Raw genomic sequence first — 18397 nt, 5'->3', positions numbered from 1 at the left:
GTTGCATAGCAGTAAAACACAACATTATGTTGTGACATTAGAGGAAACAAAATTAACATATTACAGCAAGTTGCATAGTAAAACACAACATTTTGTATTGTTTACAAATCGATTAGAGTTTACCACAAATGTGCAGTTACCAGGGGCCTGTACTACGAAGCGGGGTTTCTGGCTTATCTGGGTAACTTCGAGAGTAACTTGATCACGTGTGGCGTAACTTCCCGATTAACTTCCCGAAAGGTGGATAGGTTTTAACCGAGGTATGCTGCCATGGCAATTTACGCTGCATCTCAAACCTGCTCAGACCAGGTTATGTTCTTGGTTAACCCGAGGTTTCCGTTAACCACGCCCTTTATAAATACCACCCATCCACTAACAATTTCTCCCGAGACATAGGCGTACCTGGATGATCCATACGACATTGGAGCGCAAATCGTGAGGGACTTTCTTCGCAGGGCGAGGGGTTTTAGAGACCGCCAGAAAATATATTTATTCTCTATGAAGATATAGATGGTCAGCCGAGGGAATTCGTTATCTTTGTCAGATGATCTAGGAAGACGTCTCATAGCAATGCCCGTACGTGGACATTCATGTATTCAATCGGTGATGCAAGAATACTGTATGTCCGAAAATAAATCGGACATAGGCCTACAGTATGCTGAACGTCTGAGCAAGAATAGCCTAAAATAAATCGGACATAGCCTACAGTAGGCCTAATAAATAAAAATCACCATTTTAACAAACTTGTTGAATTGAATGTCATATATACATATATATGCGTACCCTGCACATAAAGGCTACACATTTCCACAGCACCAGAATCCGACCCAATGCCTCCCTCAACCCCCTCCATAATCGGCCTTCCACTATTATTATTTACAACTCCTTTACTGTAAAACAGGTGCCTTTCCTCCTACAGTAAGACACCTGTTTCTTGTTAGCTGTAAAACAGAGGCCAAGTGAAGGCTATAAGCTAGGCCTACATGTTTTCATAATTAAGAAATATGAATGCAAGCTATAACTATATAAACCTACTATTCTGAATAATGTTTTTGTGTTTCATTTTCACCTGCTGCCATGTGCGTTTGGCAATGGTGTTGCATCTGAAATGTTCACAGGATTAGGCATACACTTAATCAGTCAATGGGGGGTACTTAAACATTCAATATCCGTATTACTGTAATCTATATGCTCACTTCTGAATTGGGTTGCATCTGTAGGCCTTTCTATGAACTCAAATTAGGCTATTTAATTATTTCAACTCATTTCAGACATTCCGCAAGCTACTAATCCTCTGTAACACATATTTGAAGAACATGTGGGAATAAAACTTTACTTTTAGGCATTTAGGCTACCCGATCTGTAATACGTTGCCAACAGCCTTGCTCTGCTCATTGCCGACGTATTTGATTTTTGTCGTAGAGTGGGTTTTAATTCCTCATAACTTGTCATAATAATTGTGCATTCCTCATGTAAAATAAGGTGATCGCGTCATCATTGAAAGTGGTGACTTGCACAGCAACCCGCCCCTTTTATGTGAACCCGCACAGGTTAACCCCGGCTCAACAAATCAACTTCATAATCAGCGTCGTAGGCCTACCGATTAACACCACTTAAGATAACCAGGTTTTGTCAACCCTGGTTTAACAAAGTAACCCTGGGTTACATCTGGGTAGGTTAAGCTCCCTTCGTAGTACAGGCCCCTGGTGTGACAAAAGAAGCCTGAACTTTAATACTGTTGCAGAGTCCAATAGCGCTGCCCTTGAAGGTAATTTGAAGGTCAAATATGTCTTGCAGATATCTGTGTGTGTTTGTGCATCTTTTATGAGAGCACAGGTAATGAAAAGGTAATGGGAGGGATTGGATGACAAATGCCACTCAAAGCCTTCGAAGTTTCGAAGGCAACGGTTAATCTATCAGTCTGCATTTCACAAATTACATGATCGACTACTATCATACATCTTACATAACAGATACCTCTATAATCTGATTTTATTCATAAAATAAATAAATACCCAGGTCAACAATTTAATAAGGACAATATCTGCTATTGTTATCACACAAGTTGCTGATGACAGCAAATGCATCAATGAGCAATTGATGGTTGCTACTGTTCCCTGTAACCTACTAGACCAACCCCAACCAGTGTAGTCAAGCCAACATGTTTAATCAACATGTTCACATGTTTAAAATATATTTAAATTAACTCTGAAAAGCAACGTAACAAAGCTATGCTTACAAGACCACTCTGGCATGACTAAACACTGGAACACATACCTACACCTTAATTAGACACGTGATTTCCGTGGTAGGCCTATAGGGTATTATTAGATAAAACACTTTTGGAATGTAACTGTGCTCCCCATAGATATATAATAAAGGCTAGATGTCTCATCCGCGCTGCTGGCCAATGGAGGTCGACGTCCGCACCTCGCGGCCATCTTGCCACAGTCAGCTCGCTAACTCATAACATTGTGTTTCCATGGTGCACTGTAATGACAGGTAGTGACCTGAAGGTGTCATTGTTATAGCCTGGGGGCATTGTTCTGCCTTTAGTAGAAGAAGAGATATACCTTACATCAGGTACCACAGAGCCCACCAGATAGCTTGCCTGTGACAAGATGGGCGTCGGTGATGCCGTTAGAGACTCCGCCATAAGACATCTAGCCTTTATTATGTATATCTATGGTGCTCCCTACCCAGGGCCTCCTTGTTGCATTACATTGACTGTGTTGACTGATACGACCATGATTTTATTTCTGTTAATATGCTTTGGTAATTAAAGCTCATGGTTTACTGATCTACTGGTCTCTGCCCCTGTTATTAGAAACATAGGCCTACATTTAGAAAATGAATCTATTTAGTGATGGGTTTTTTTTTATGTGAAACAGTGTTTTACAGAATTACCTTCCGGCAATAAACATCATGCTCTGTGTGAGATCTCAGTCTTCTGTGAGATTAACAGTCTTCTGTAATAAACTCCGGGTTCATTAACTACGTTGATGGTGCTTCGTTAAGCATAATGCGTGTGTCCATCAGGCCGGTTCAGAGGACACAGCGCTTCATCTCATGCTGCTCCATGAAGGTCTGGAGTAGCCGGCAGGCCTTGCGGTCCCTTTTGCCTCGGCACTGGCTCTTTTCCGGAATCTTCTCCAGCCACTCGTCCCTGCTCAGTAAGTACCTGGGGCTGCGGATGTCACATCCAGGATGCCATTAGAGGACAAACTGTCATTGTATTGTGCACTTGGCTTATGTTGTCATGTAGGAAGTCATTAAGTGGTTGGTTTTAATCGGAGAAATGGGGTGTTCACTGCTTACCTTCCATTGGCATCTAGTGTGGGTGTAATGGCTGTATTAGTACTCATGAACATGTACTGGGCTTCCATGGACAAAGCAAAGTTTACACAAGATAGTCTTTGAATGAGTTCCCGTGTTGCACCAATGTGAATTTCTTCATCTTTGCCTGTTGAACAAGTTATACAATAACTAACATAAATCAATGCAGAACTGACATAATTGCCTTGGGAGATGTTACTTGCAGACTTGCCTGTTTGAAGAACTTTGATCACTTCTGTAGAGTAATAATTGAAGACGCCATCATCTGTTGAGTTGACCACCTTCACAATGTAAACTACCACAAATAATTAGTCAGACCAGGTTACGTCCCAATTTTTGACCGACCAGGCAATATCTGTGATCAGAGAATCAAATCACTCCTTCAAGAGACTCACCAAAATCAACAATGGGCTTGGAACAGGCAAAGTCAGTGCGTGTGTTTGACTGCATGTTTCCACTGAAAGTCACTTTAGGTGTAGGACAGGAACCTGTGACAGAGCATAGGGTTGTAGTAACATCCAAGTTTGCAGCAACGCATCCATTTATGGTTTAACAGATAGCGGTACCTCAGGTGCCACCTACCCTCTGCACAAGCGCAGAGATCTCCATCACACAGCTTGGAAACCATAGTACTTCTGTGGGGTGCACTGTAGAAAACTCCACATTTCTTAGCTGGAAAATAACAGCAATCCATCACAAAAGGGAACTGTTGACATCAAATAATACAAATGTGGGAATGAGTGAGTCCTTTAATCCTATTTAAAGGACTTATTTCCAGAGTGAAAAGAGGCAGATGTTTTTACTTGGAGTATAGTAGTCGTAGATTACAGCAACAGCTGGCTGGACTAGTCCAATAGGTACAATTTGTTCCGCTGTGAACTGCAGACACTCCGTGGTGTCTGTTATCTGATGTAAAAGCCAGTCATTAGAGCAGCACTCTTTTAAAATCAATCAGGCAAGTGAGCTAATAATCAGACACAAGATATTGAGATCATTGGATAACAGCAGAGAATGTAAGGATGTGAGTAGAACTCACCTGATTGAAGTAGAGGTACACTCTGTTGGATCCTAAGTCATAGTGGTCGATGTACTTCTCTGTGCTCTTTACTTTCTAGAGGAGAATGTACATTAGGCTGTGTAGGCTAACATTCATGTGATACAATTAAACATTCAAACTGTAATAGTGGAATTCTTTAAACCTGAGAGTGATTGGTCTTTAAAGTCAGTGTGGAAATATGGTGTCTAGGACAGTGCAGTCAAAATGTACCTCCTCAAGGTCCTTAACATTTACGATAAGCCCACTCAGTAGAGAGATGTCCACGATGACCATCCCTTTAGACACCCCTTTTAGCATCCTAGAGGGTGATGAGCATCAGATGAGATGAACAGAGTTGTGTAGTTTTATTTTGGGATGACAATGACATGTTCGTCTTTGCTCACCCATAACAGACTGTGTAGGTCAGAGACTTCTCCTTCTTCTCCTGTGCAGGGGCCTGTCTCTTCCTACGGGTGCGCAGGTCAAACCAGTCCATCCGGCTCATTGGGTCATCCTTCTGTGGCATCTCACCATCAAAGTTCAGATAATCATACAGGTTGTCAAAGTCTGGGATCGCTATGAATAAAATAATAGTTACTTTTTTTACCAAGAAAACTCAAAACCTGCCTGAAAACAGTTTCAGCTATGATATTAGTATAGTTACTGATGCTTTCATTTAATGGTAGGCATGGATTTCTCGATATTTTAGTAATTCTCTTTGTGTGTGTGTGTGTGTGTGTGTGTGTGTGTGTGTGTGTGTGTGTGTGTGTGTGTGTGTGTGTGTGTGTGTGTGTGAGAGAGAGAGAGAGAGAATATGTGTGTTACAGTAGTGGTACTGAGAAATCCTTCTAAATATACAGTATGGACCTGTGAAGCCCTTTGCTTACGTTCAAATTCCACTTCCCCTTCAACCGTGACATTGAGGAAGAATTCGTCACAGGCTGAGTCAGGCCTTTTCAGGCTCCTGTAATTCTGCACAACCTGTTAGATGAAAAGGGGCATACCTGTCAATACCCTAAAGCACATAACTAAATTATCCATCTGAGAAAGAGCTATTATTGTTTAAAAAGTATTGTTTTATTTTCTAGCCCAAATATGTATATACCGACAAAGTGCCGTCTCCTTCTCCTTCAATGTGAACGGAGACTTTTCCCCCTTTCATGATCTGAGGTAAAACAAACATGGCATGGCTATTGTATACGGTTTATAGTTTTACAGATTATTTTTATTATTCTATTACACAATTGTAGTAGTGATAAAATACTTCATCATGTGTGTAAGACTACTATTACTGGACTAATAAATGTCACCTTTACCTTGATGGCTGGCTGGGTGAGAGCATTACGTTTTGTCAATCTCACCACATCCTTTCGGCCATCTTGAAAACACATCTCCACAGTGAGGTCCAGGGCGTTCACATCATTGTTCTGCTCGCTGAATGTGGCAAGGGCCTCCAGGGCAACAACTGTATCCTTCAGACAGTTAAGAATCCAGATTAGCTGAATTTGGACTCATTGGTGTGTAAATATCCACCAACTGCTGACCTTGATACATTTTGGGTCCAGGTTTATTATTTTCTTTAGGCTGAGGTGAGTTGGGGTACTCTACCTGAAAGTTTATGATTTGAGGACCTCACTGCCCTGAGACTTACCTGGGTGGAGTGGAATCCTCCCCCAAACTTGCGCTGTTCCGTTATCCATGACGCAATTTTCCTGGCATACTGAGTGTCGCCCACGGCCAGGGTCTGTAGCAGGGCGTACGCTGTGGTCTCCAAAGACAGCGGGTCTGCTCGTGCCTTGACGTCAGGGCTCTGGGCCTTTTTTGGTGCCCAGAAACACATATTTTTACCTTCAAGCACAAGAATGGTGAACATATTAAATGTAACTTGAATGTTTCAATGTAAATATGAAGATACCCAGGCACAGGGCAAGCAAAGAGCATTGATGGTGATCTACTGTAAGCCACTTATCATTTCTTCATTTCTTTCAATGTTGATAGCTGACTAACTGACTAACTGGATTGCTATGTAAACATGAATACTCTAGTTTACTCCTGTAGTTTACTCCTACAACCCACCCCACCCCTTACACTGAATTTAACAGTATTGATAAACAGTTTAATTTGGCCTCAAGTAACACATTGTGTACAGCCACATTGATATAATGTGTTGCGACTACCTTGTGCCCCCTACAGGTTTTCTTCTCTCAGTGCATGGGCAGGACTGGGGCTGGTTAGGCTAATTGTATCATTGAAGTGACCTACATTGGGGTGTGGGTATAAAAGGGGCTCCTCGCTTCCTCTTTAGACATATTTCTTCATTCTTGCAGGCACCTTTCAAAAACACAAAGGCTGGACTTACTTGTATCGCAGATGGCCAGGCCTCTAAGCTTCTTCTGTGCTTGAGCTGCTGCTGAGCTCTGATGCTGGGTCAGTGAGAGGGCATAGGCTGTGATGGCTACAGAATAAGGGTCCTCCAGGGAGTTCAACTGCTGCTCCAGGTAGCTCTTACCTTAATGGCCATTCTCTGAGGTGGAATGTTTTAAAAACATCTGAATGATTGCCCTCATTCAAGATTTTTATTTTAAAGACAGTCAGTTTGTGGTGTGCTGTTCAAGAGTTATACAACTTATTTTGAAAGTATTGGATTACCACTTGTGTAGACTCAAAAGTGTCAAAGACAGGCAGAGCCTGGTGCATCGCTATGAGAACATAAGCAGTCAGTGCCGCACCTCCAGATGATTTCCCAACTCCACCCTACAGTGCGAGTAAAAGAAGTGTCAATAATGTGCTAAGACATTCAAATGATATTATTTTCAGATAGACATAGTATACTGTAGATACAGTAGAGTGTTTGGTGATGTACTTATTTGTAATACATATTTGTAATACTCTTAATATAATGTTATAATACTTTCATATTGTTTTTTTAAGGCTTTACCAGTCAGTAATACCTGTATGCTTCTGCCATTAGAGGGACTGATGCCCTGGAAAGAGCCACCTTGGGTCTGTTTGGAGATGATGTAGGTTATGGACTTCTTTATGTAGGAATCCTCAATGGGAATGTATTCACTGGCTTTAGTGAGTTCTTTGGCAACAAATGCTGTAATCCTTTTGAAAAATATCCATTTAATGGTTAAAGCAAACAAATCACAAAAGGAAGATGCATATCAAGCCAAAGCACAACACTTGGACAAAATATTATAAAGAGAAAACAGAGAGTTGAAAACAGAGCAAAGTCACCAGATAATGCTTGGGGATGAAGAGAAACTCCCGTAAGAACCATCTGCTTTCATGTATGTCAAGACTTTGCTGTAACCTGCCAAAATAAAAGTGACATTAATAGAATGTTTTTATTATTTAAATATTTGTTGGGGCTTTTCATGTCTTTAAATGTACTGTACAGTAGAGAGAGTGACAGGAAGTGAGAGGGAGAGAGATGGGGTGGGCCTGGGAAATGACCCGGGTCGGACTCAAACCCGGGTTCCCATGGGCACGCGGACCCAATATGGTATGGGCGCTGTAGCCAGTTGTGTCACCCGCCACCAGCTCACCACTCTTGATCATGGACAGGGCTTCATCCCTACGGTCAGCTCTCAGGTTGAGCCACTGGTCAGTGGCGTCCAGGTACTTCATGGCGTTGACGGCAGGGGATATCTCTGCCATGGTCTGATCTGCACAGCCCTTCGGCAGAATAATCATCTTCTCGATGCCCTCCAGGTTCAGACAGTTACTCGCAGACTCTCCCATCACACCCCCTGGAAGAGTACCATACACAGAGCTTTGAGTCAATCCAGCTCAACTTTCCAATTTATGAATACCATCTCCTTAGTCACTGTCAATTCAACTTCTATTCTACTTCACATACACCAAAAACACTTCTCACACATGTAAGATTTAATGATAGTGTTTGTTCTAGTAACATGTACGTTGCACACTTATACACCAAGAAACATTTGTACCCTAAAGATTAACACCGAATATACACTACAGTTATAAGCAAGACTGCTGATGTTTTAGTTCCTATGTTCCTAAATCCCCTTCTCACCTTTGAAGCTCATATAGGTCTCTGGTTCATCTCCAGGAACCATGTCAGAAGGTGTTGGGATGTCAAAGTCCAGCTTGTCAGCTAGATAGACATGAATGGATGTTACAGTGCAGCTTTACACTCTGCCACACCACAACTGTGTTTTAGTCAATGTATAGGCTAGTATTACCTTTACTGTTGATGATGTGCTGCTGATAAACTGAGACTAGCTCCCCTTCCCCCTGCACAACAAACATATTATTATTATCATTATTATTATAATAATAATAATTATAAATAATAATAATAATGATAATAATAACAACAACAACAATGATAATAATAATGATAATAATAACATCAAAGATAGTAATAATAATAATAATAATAATAATAATAATAATAATAAAAGGTATAAATATAGTATATAAGAAGGTGCAGAAGTGACCACACATTGTACCTCAACTCTGAGCTCCTTCTGTATTTTATCAGCTACATTGCTTGAACTGTGGGCCAGAATGGTGATGGGAAATGTGCCCTTTTCGAGGGGCACCACGGTGAAATACACGGAAGACGCCGAGTTGGCAGAGACTGTGATGCTCTGTTTGGCTCTGTCTCCCCCAGCAGTACACAAGCCCTCAGAGGGCAGCATCTCCACAGTCACCTGGAATGTTGTGAATGGTTATATGTACTTAACACATCCACATTACACCCAAGCACTAAACACACCACTAAATGTACAGTAGTAGATAGTAGCAGACAGATATAGTGAACCAACCATGACACGCCTTTCACAAGTCATGGACATTGGCCAGGACAAGATAAGAAACATTTGGCGGTCTGGTGTGAATTAAACACAGCATATGTGATTGGATCTGGTAAAGTACACCCGAGCTTACACTTTAAGAGTAATTAAGAGTCATTGAGAATAATTTTGACTGACACTACCTTCAACTCTGTGTCCTTGTAATTGAACACCACAACTTTCAACTCCAGCTGCTCATTCTTTTTCACTGAGTATGGCAACTTCACAGACACAAAAAAGTCCTGGAACACCTTCAATTGTTTGGGCTCTGCAACACAGAAGCCTGAGGGACCAGACACATGTTTACACGACTGTGGTGCATAATTGTGATCATGCCGTTATACAAGTGAAGAGTGAACTCTTGCCTTGACTTGGAGAGATCCCCACGGCTTGGATTTCCCAGGTCGTGATAGAATCGGGAGATGGTAGAGAGTGCCTTTGAAAAACCACATACCAGTCGACATTATTTTATTTTATTTTTTTTAACAGAGAAATATATGGAATGCATACTCTTCTTGCCTCAAAGGAGCAAGGAAAATGTTCTATCTAATGGCTGAGTGATAGATGCAAAAAATATGCATAGAAAAAGGAACACTTTATCTCTTGTGTCAGTATAAGGTTTGAATGCACAGCTCTGACTGGGTTTTACCTGAGCTGACCGCTCTCATCTGTCTCCATTAGATGCCACATCCAAGACTCTGGAAAATAGCTCCTCAGCTGCACATCTGTCCCATCGATGGCTTCATCTACCTCATTACTGTGGCCTGTGTGAGAGAAAAATAACAATAGTCAAAGCTAACCTTCCTCTCTTCAAAGCTTTGATCTAACTCACCATCTAACTCAAGGGATGGCATAAAAGCAATACCAGTGTAACCCACAGAATAGTTGTACTAACTTCTTGCAAGGCTGTATTTTCGCGTTGCCTTTCGCATCTCAGTAGCCGTTTTACAGCATTGAAAAAACACGTCTCTGCACTTTTTGGACTTGCCAGCAGTCCTTCTAAACCTCTGTTCACAGGTGAGTTCCAACCGGTTATACCGGACTCCATCAGCACAGCATGGCCGGACGTCTTCCCCGTACTTCATGACTGAGGACAGGATTCAAGGTTGAGTTTACATTAAATATTTTTGTATAAAACAGTTCTGATGACTTTGTAATAAATACGAGACATTTCATCTCTACCTATGAATATATAGTAACATATTGTATCTAGTATTGTCAAAATCTCACCAACAGAAGAGAAGTCAATAACTGTGTTTGCTCTTTTGGACCGTTGATTTTTAGTGGAGCAAGAGTGACCTACAGCGACCAAAGGGAATATAATCACATATTGGCAAATATCTCATCTCTATACAGAATGGCTGGAGTACAATTTTATAAACTGCTTAAACACATACTGTGCCTGGAGAGAATATTTGGCATGTCACAGTTGCATATCCAAATGAGGCCTAGATCCCAAAAAACAGACCGGGCATTCTTCCCTCCTCCGACAGAACAGGCCAGATCATAGGAGTTCATGTAATCAAACATCTACCAAAGCACAGACAGTTGAACAATTACACAAATAATTCAAGCAAATTATGTAATAGTAAAGAAACACTATGTAGTTTTTTTCTTTAGATAACAGCTTCAAATTCTTTCTTTTTAAATATTTTTGCTATGCCTTTAATCTGATAGGACAGTGAGGAGAGTGACAGGAAGCAATTGGATAAGAAAGATGGGGGTGGGATCGGAAAATGACCCATGTAGGGGTCAACCCAAGGTCCCTGTGGGCACATGGACCCATACAGTATGTGGTATGGACATTGGGCGCTGTAGCCAGTTGTGTCACAGTGCCCCTGCTTCAAAGGCAACTGATTTATCATAAGGAAAATGGCGTATTTGTAATTTGAAAAGTGACGCTAAAGGTGTACCCATCAGTTGAAAATTGATACCAAAGGGCAAATATTGCTTGTTGCTTTAAAAATTATAGGAGGCACAAACATGGCTGCCGAATTGAAAAACAGATTCGATTTGTTAAGAGTGCTCTCACCTTCTTTGTGGTCAACTTGTTCTGTTTGTTTAGGATGTACACAGCTGAGTCCACAGCCACCAGTGCAACTTTACTGCGGCTGTCTGCTTTCACCTCCACATTCACAATCTCTGCAGGCTTGTGGTCTCTCAATGGACTGATCTCAATCTATGGAGACATGATGCAAAAGTGGTGATCGTCTCCCAAATATCGTCTCCCATATAAACATTCTGAAACTATTTGATATTATAAAAAATAAAGTCACCTTCCCCTTGCAGATATCCATGACATCCACCCAGACTGAGTCTGCCACTATTGTCGAGTCTCTGAAGTAGTATGCGAGCAGACGGAAAGAGGGCGCCATGTCAGTGCTGTACGGGAGGGTGATTTCTGTGAGTTCACTTGAAGTTGTCTGAACACTCTTTGTCTGCAAGGTTTTACCTTTACTCAGGACCTGTAGAGGGAATAAGGAAATGTTTGGCTTGGTCAGATGTACTCATAGTTCACTTAGGCGTATAATTTAAAGCAGCACTAAAGAAGCTTTGCTCTTTGGATCTCCCTAAGTTAAGAGTTGAGAGTTGAGAAGCCAATAACAAAACAAACTAAAAATGCATATTTCGGAAAAAAGAATGAACATAACTCCGATGTAATATAGAGGGAATAAACTAGCAGCAGTCTGTGGAAAAGAGATTCCATTAACGTTAGCATAGCAGCTCTTTTCCATTTTCATTTTGGAGGAGGGGCAGTGTTCCAGCCGAACACAGAAAGTTGCTAAGTCGGTACTTGCCTATAGAGGGCCGCTTAGAAAATGGCAGAAGTGCTGTTTGTCATGTTATGAGGTTATGTGCCATCAAAATGATTTTGGAAGGCTTGTTAGGGTAAAAGTCTTAAGGGTGCCTTTAACGCCAAAGAAGCATTGCAGAACGTTTGTCTACAACTAGCAAGCTTTTCTAGAATTGTTGGGACAGGCATGATCGTGATGCAAATAGACTTACTTAAGCTAACAGCTAACAGCCCACAGTATGCAAAGATGAAAGATATCTAATTTGCTGACAGAAGTACAGTATTTCATGCCTTACATCTGTGAATACTTATTTTACAGTCTGCTGAAAAAGCTACATTTACTGTCACAGCTTTGCCAGGTTCTTCAGCAGCACCTCACTCTTCACCAGCCACTTCCCCAGCCACGCCCACTCATCAGACTCACTCTCCTGTCAATCATTCTCTCTCCCCTGCCTACTGAAGCCTTACACCTGCAGCTGGTCAATCAGCTGATCAGCTGCACTATATCAGGCCTCCCTCCACACACACACTTTGTCTGGCCTCATCAATGCTGTATGAAGGACCCAACCAAAGACTCGCTCCTTGGACCTGCAAGTACTTTTCTGTTTACCATTCAATAAATCTCCATCACCGTGTTCAGTATCTCCTAGTCCTCCTTCTGTGTACCTTGACATTTACATTGCATTTACACATGGTTTCAGACTTTCCTAGGACTAAACTAGGATGGGTTGAAACGTTGTTGGTTTTTAATGATAAGTTTGGAGCTAAACTGCGCTGTGTGGACATTCTCTTTTCTATTACTTAGTGAAGAATACCATGGCCAGTTGACATTCACTTGCCATTTAATTGTTTCTTCATTCCCCTTGTCATGTCACATAGAGCCAGGAAAATGTAAAAAAAAACAAAAAAAAATCATTTCTGACGTGAGATAGGTGACAGTGTATAGGGAAAATGCCAGTTACCATGTAGTAGATGTGGGAGGGCCGGGTCGTGCCAGCTGGAGAGATGTCTCTGAAGCGAGCTGTTAGCTCCTGGTCTGGCGCAAGAACACGATGCTCCATCTCAATGCTCAGATAATCCTGTGTGTCTTCGACTGCTGTCACCATCATTTGTCCAGAGGGTGTGTTCTCTCCTTCAGCAGATAGCTAAGAGGAATGAGTGGTCAGAGTGACTCATATAGGCTTGAAAACTTTTAAACACTGCACTTACAAGTGTTGAGCATTCTTTCCTTTGCTTTATAGTTAGATAAAGATAAGAAGGCTATGGCACTGTTAACCTCTTCCTTTAGACTGTTACCTTGATATCTAGGGATGTAGCTTGTTTGGGAACTTCAAAAGGAATATCAGTAACTCCCTCTTTAGTCGCTACAACCTTCTTATAAATTATGTTTTCTGTTTGGTCTGTTAATTTCACAGTAATGGCAGCATTTAGCTTCACGTTTGGGATGCGGGTGCCATCAGGATAGGTGGCTGTGGCCTGTAAAACAACAGGGATAGATTAGCAGTTGCATTGTGGCTTTGCTAATCCCAATAGCACATGTACTGCTTTAATAACAGTCCTTCACTGATTGGTTGATAGCCTTTGTTTGATAGCATTTGCTACGACTACATGGTGGTTTCACTGGCGTGTCTTTGTTGATAATGTAACCACAGGGAATTCCTGTTTTTGTGCTCTTTAATGCACTCCCAATGAACTTTTGTGCTGAGTGTACCAGAGAGTTTAAGGTAAGGTTAGCATACCAAAATGGAGAACTTGCTGCCAGGGGCAAAGTACTTCTTGGTCCTGGACATGTCAATCATATAGGGTAATGTCACTATCTTCACAGAGCTGGTTTCTGCCTCTTCAAAGTCTCCACCTTCAAGAAACAGAATTTGCTAGGCCTGTGCATTTTCACGCATAACGATGAACCATACTCTTTAACCAGCATATTAATTTGATTACACCATACGATAGTATACACATATTTTTCTCAGCATTCCATGGATTTCTGTGTGAGTCTTTGTAGCGCTTTGTAGACTTACTGGCCTTCTCCAAAGCAGTTACAGCAACATAAAGATGGCAACCCTCTGGGTCTGTAATATTTGTCTCTTTTACTTTTTCTTGAAGATGTTCAGTAAGGAGTTTGACACTTGCACGGCCATCCATAATCTGGAGTTAGAATAGAGAAAGAGAAAGAAAACAATAACTGTACAAATGTATTTAATGCTTAATATGTCTTACACAGATGAAGGAAGCAGTGTAAAAATATTTGATACATTTAAGCTATTTTGATTTGATGAAAAAAACAATATAATTAAATATATTCATAAAAATGTTGATGAACAAAATAAGTACAGCTTCACAGTCATAACATAACAACGTATTATTACTTTTAAAAATGTATGACTAAGTTATACAGACCTGTGTCTCGATCTGAAGACCTGGTAGATAGATTCTATTCATTTTCTGGTCAATGATCCCAAATCGGATGTAAGCGACACCATCAACAGCTTTCCCATAGGTATACCTAGAGACAACATACATTAGGCCTTTGTCATGAGCTCTCTCTCTGCCTGGTAACACGCGCTGATTAAAGTCTGATGACCTCCACCTGTTCCTGCTCTGCTCTGCCTCACCCTCGTTTACCTACCAGCTGCACTGCATTCACCACTCATCATGCCCGGTATATAAAGCCTTGCTTTTCAGTCCACACTTGTCAGATCGTCTGCAAACCCGCACCAGTTACCTGCCTGTCTTGGAAAACGACTCTTACTCTTTGCCTGTGAACCCAGACCCGCTCGACTACTTCTTTGATCTCCAGCCCCGGTAATCTTGACCTGCCTTCCGTCTCTCTTCTACGAATACAGCCTAGCCCTTGACTGTACTGCTGCTTCGTTTCAATTGCTGTTGTGTGTGTGTTTCCCCCAGGACTTCCCGGATCATCCAGCTCCTGCCATTGCTGCTCGGCTATTGGGGGAACACACACACGCAGACTCTTGGAACTCCTGAAACCCCTGTAACCCCCAACCCTTAAATAAACATTCTAACGTGACGCTTTTGTGGTCCTCGTCCTGTTTGGTGTCTGACAGCCTTACTAATTTGTCATAGCTAAATAAAAAATGTACGAATCCGGTTTGGTAGTTTTGAATCAATTTAAAAACCTTGCAGAAACAGACAACTGGAAGCTCTCTTCTCCCAGTGTGTAGTATGGTTTTACTGCTTCAATCTTCACCTCATATGTTGGCAGCACTGGAAATTAAGAATTTAGGAGGATACTTAACATAAAAAAGGAATGCACACTAATGTTATACACAAAAAATATGTAGCAAATGGTTGACAATTAGTTGACATTTGTGAAAACAGAAATGTAGTCATCATTTCTCACCATATTCTTTCACCTCAAACTCAACTGTGGTATTTGATTCAGGTGCACCAGAAAAATATGCTTCTATTTTCCAGTGTCCAGCTCTGAAACATGTAGAAATGTCAGGTTCATGAAAGAAAAGTACAGTATATATGAGAGTTCATAGACAAAGTGTTGGTATACCACATGATATGGCGCAAAAAAAACAAAAACAAAGACAAAACATGAATGTTTGTTGTTGTTGCTTACTGCTAACTTACGGTTCAGTGTCAGGGATGCTGACAATCTGCTGAGTGATTTCATTTGATTTTAATAAATTCCCACAGACTACTAAGCCTTTGGAGTTCTATTCAGAGACAAAAAAAAGTTTACAGTATCAAATCATGACCAGAGGTTTTCCTCTTGTGTGAGGTGAGATACGAACATGTCTCATACTTACAAATATTCTAAGGTTGATCTGTTCATCTTTTGGAAGCATGTACTGGTCTAACGTGAAGATCCTGTATTTGACTGGGATATATCACAACAAAATTAAAACTTGTTCACATCCCAATACCAAAAAATATTTAATTTCAACCATCTTACCAGTCTCTCCAGGAGTGTAGATTGGCTTGTCAGTCTGAATGAAAATGTAACCCCTTTTGGTTGACACATGGATGTTTACCATTTGTGGTTTATCAAAAAACTTTGGGGAATTGGCATACAATTGGATATATTTTTTCACAGGCCTTTGATCTTGGGCATATTTGAATAGCTTGGGGTCCACCTAAACACAAATAAATAAATAAATAAATAAACAAACAAACATCATTAATGAATTATCATTGATCATCATCATCAGTCTCTTAGTAATCAACGCTGGGCTTCCTCTAAACTTAACTTTAGTTTGACCACGGCTTGAAATCTGTTATCTTCACTGAGAGTTATGTGTTCTGTTGATGTGAGAATGTCGTGTGTTCTTGGGTGTCTTATATAGAGATCAACATCTACAGGTTCACTTGCTCCATGAATCTGCATGCTCACTGTCTCCTCTGCTCCAAGATGAATAATGTTTGGAGCAGTGATGAGCCACCTGATGTGCGCACACACACACGCCACACACACACACACACACACACACACACACACACGAGCACACATGTACGCAAAAACACACATAGAGAGAGCAAGACAGAGAAAAAAATCAAGTATTGCCCAAAGCATGTATTCACACATCAAGGCCTAAAAAATGCACACAACCACTATAAACGTTCAAACCAGACACAGCTCACAAGCGTAGAGCAAAGAAAACCAAAACAAACCCTCAAATAAAATGTGTTTTTATGCCCCCCCCTCTCCGAACCCCATAGAATGTGCATACTCATCAATCCCCCACACGTATAGAAACACACTTACGGCATATACTATTGCACACTAACAATCACCACTAACATAACAAAGACATTTACATTGATATATCTAGCAGACACTTTTATCCAAATAATGTATAATAATATAATAAATGTGTAATAATATAATAAATGTGTAATAATATAATAAAGCAGAATCAGGAATAACATTCGTGTTACAGTGCAGAGGAGACCTTAGGTATGAATTACTACTGCATTAGTAAATACTATTACTAGAGGATAAGTCCAAAGTCGAAAGAAAGTCTAAAGTCAAAGCATTCTGACCTTTACAATTAGGCCTACTGTACATGTATGAATTTGGCAGACACTTTTATCCAAAGCGACAGCAATAGAATAACATGGATGGCCGTGCTGGCACAGGGCTTTCCACAGCACCTCAGCTCCCACTGACCGACTCACCTGGGAGGCTGGGCGTCCAGTGCAGTGACCACACAGCAGAGGATCAGGAGTGTGATCGCCATCTTGCTACCAGAGTGGCTTGTGAGCTAGTCGAGTTTGCCTTTATCCCTCTGCTCAACAGCTCTTATGCAACTTCTTTATTTATCTAGTTCAACTGACACCAGAAACAATCCAGGGTACTGTTAAATATATGTTAAATATATGGGAAAGGTCAACATCTAGCCATTGTGAAACCATAGAAAAAAACTGCTCAATGTTGTGATATTGATTGCATGCAGATATACAAATGTGAAATTATTAGATGAATTACCTCTGGAGTTGGAGAAGAAGTCACATGTTTTCCCAGAAATCAGCAATTCTAGCCAAATATGGTGGGAGCACTTTCGGACTCTCTTGCCCAATACTGTTTTCAAAAGCTAAACTGTGCATCTGTGTGTGTTTAGTTAACTTGGCAGTGAGAGGAGGTAAAAAAGAGCATCTTTTATTATTTAGAAAAAAATAGGAATTATTTTATGAATAACAAGTATTCACATGCAAAACTTAATGGTGCAGTCAGCGTTTGTGTTCATGTTTAAATTTATTAGCAGATGCTTTTGTGCAAAAAAACCCCCATGCATTATGTTTTAACCAAGAACCAAACAAAGCATGCCAGAGAGGTAGCTCACTCCTACCTCAGTATTCCCAGAGAAACTCCATGCAGGGTTTTATTTTTGTTTTAGGGCACAGGCTGCCCCCACTTTGTTTGTTTCCAGTTTTGGGGGTCTGGGCTACCTACAGAGACTGGGTTTTTTGTACAGTGTACTCACGGGATGGGCAGCTAGCGGTCGTGAGAAGATGATTGCTGAATGTGACAAAAAATGTAATGGGCTTGACATTGCATAAAATCCCTGACTGCACCTTTAAACATGTGATGCTTAGATTGCATGCTTAGTTGCTCAGGGTTCTTCACCAACTTTTAACCAGCAAAGGTTACTGTTTTAAAATACCAGGCTGGCTATTAGAGGAACCAAGGCAAAACCTTGCAATTTAGTGGTTGCTAAATATAAATAAATATTCTTATCAATTACAGCCAGCAGATGTTCTGATGAACATCGCCCATGTCTGCTAAATTTAATCCAAATAAGTACAGATATGTCAGCCATATTATGTATGACCGACCTAAAGCGTCATCAATTGGTGCATTTTTGAGTAAGACGGGAATATACATTTAGCATATAGCATAGCCCTACGCCAAAATAAGCCTAACTAGAC

The 18397-nt window shown here is 40.9% G+C and overlaps 1 protein-coding gene across 1 annotated transcript; it reads right to left on the bottom strand.

Annotated features, from left to right (window-relative positions):
* Positions 1-1634: 1634 nt before the first annotated feature.
* Positions 1635-17208, bottom strand: LOC125308658 (complement C4-B-like). The gene is made up of 41 exons (XM_048265221.1): positions 17147-17208; positions 16218-16410; positions 15924-16104; positions 15778-15848; positions 15599-15684; positions 15360-15442; positions 15136-15223; positions 14396-14501; positions 14017-14143; positions 13735-13850; positions 13292-13471; positions 12958-13140; positions 11478-11666; positions 11234-11380; positions 10599-10731; positions 10432-10500; positions 10097-10288; positions 9851-9965; positions 9567-9637; positions 9345-9484; positions 8857-9060; positions 8587-8638; positions 8418-8498; positions 7924-8127; positions 7613-7688; positions 7324-7480; positions 6985-7126; positions 6732-6881; positions 6024-6220; positions 5689-5844; positions 5478-5537; positions 5260-5353; positions 4777-4948; positions 4604-4691; positions 4373-4447; positions 4140-4242; positions 3919-4008; positions 3732-3824; positions 3548-3631; positions 3319-3463; positions 1635-3187 (listed from the first exon to the last, which is right to left on the bottom strand). The coding sequence occupies exons 1-41, from the start codon at positions 17206-17208 to the stop codon at positions 3046-3048; spliced, it is 5097 nt and encodes a 1698-aa protein (XP_048121178.1). The 3' UTR covers positions 1635-3045.
* Between the last annotated feature and the right edge of the window lie 1189 nt (positions 17209-18397).

Source organism: Alosa alosa, chromosome 15, assembly GCF_017589495.1.
Source record: "Alosa alosa isolate M-15738 ecotype Scorff River chromosome 15, AALO_Geno_1.1, whole genome shotgun sequence".
NCBI classification, from domain to species: domain Eukaryota; kingdom Metazoa; phylum Chordata; class Actinopteri; order Clupeiformes; family Clupeidae; genus Alosa; species Alosa alosa.
The sequence above is the reverse complement of the archived record's forward strand: the minus strand, read 5'-3'. Positions and strand labels throughout refer to the sequence as shown.

Excerpts from the sequence above, each read along its gene's own strand:
- LOC125308658 (XM_048265221.1), bottom strand. The coding sequence starts at position 17,208 with ATGGCGATCACACTCCTGATCCTCTGCTGTGTGGTCACTGCACTGGAC. Across the intron at positions 16,105-16,217 it reads AAGCCGTGGTCAAACTAAAG|GTGGACCCCAAGCTATTCAA; the intron begins TTAAGTTTAGAG and ends ATTTGTGTTTAG. Across the intron at positions 15,685-15,777 it reads AGATCAACCTTAGAATATTT|AACTCCAAAGGCTTAGTAGT; the intron begins GTAAGTATGAGA and ends GTCTCTGAATAG.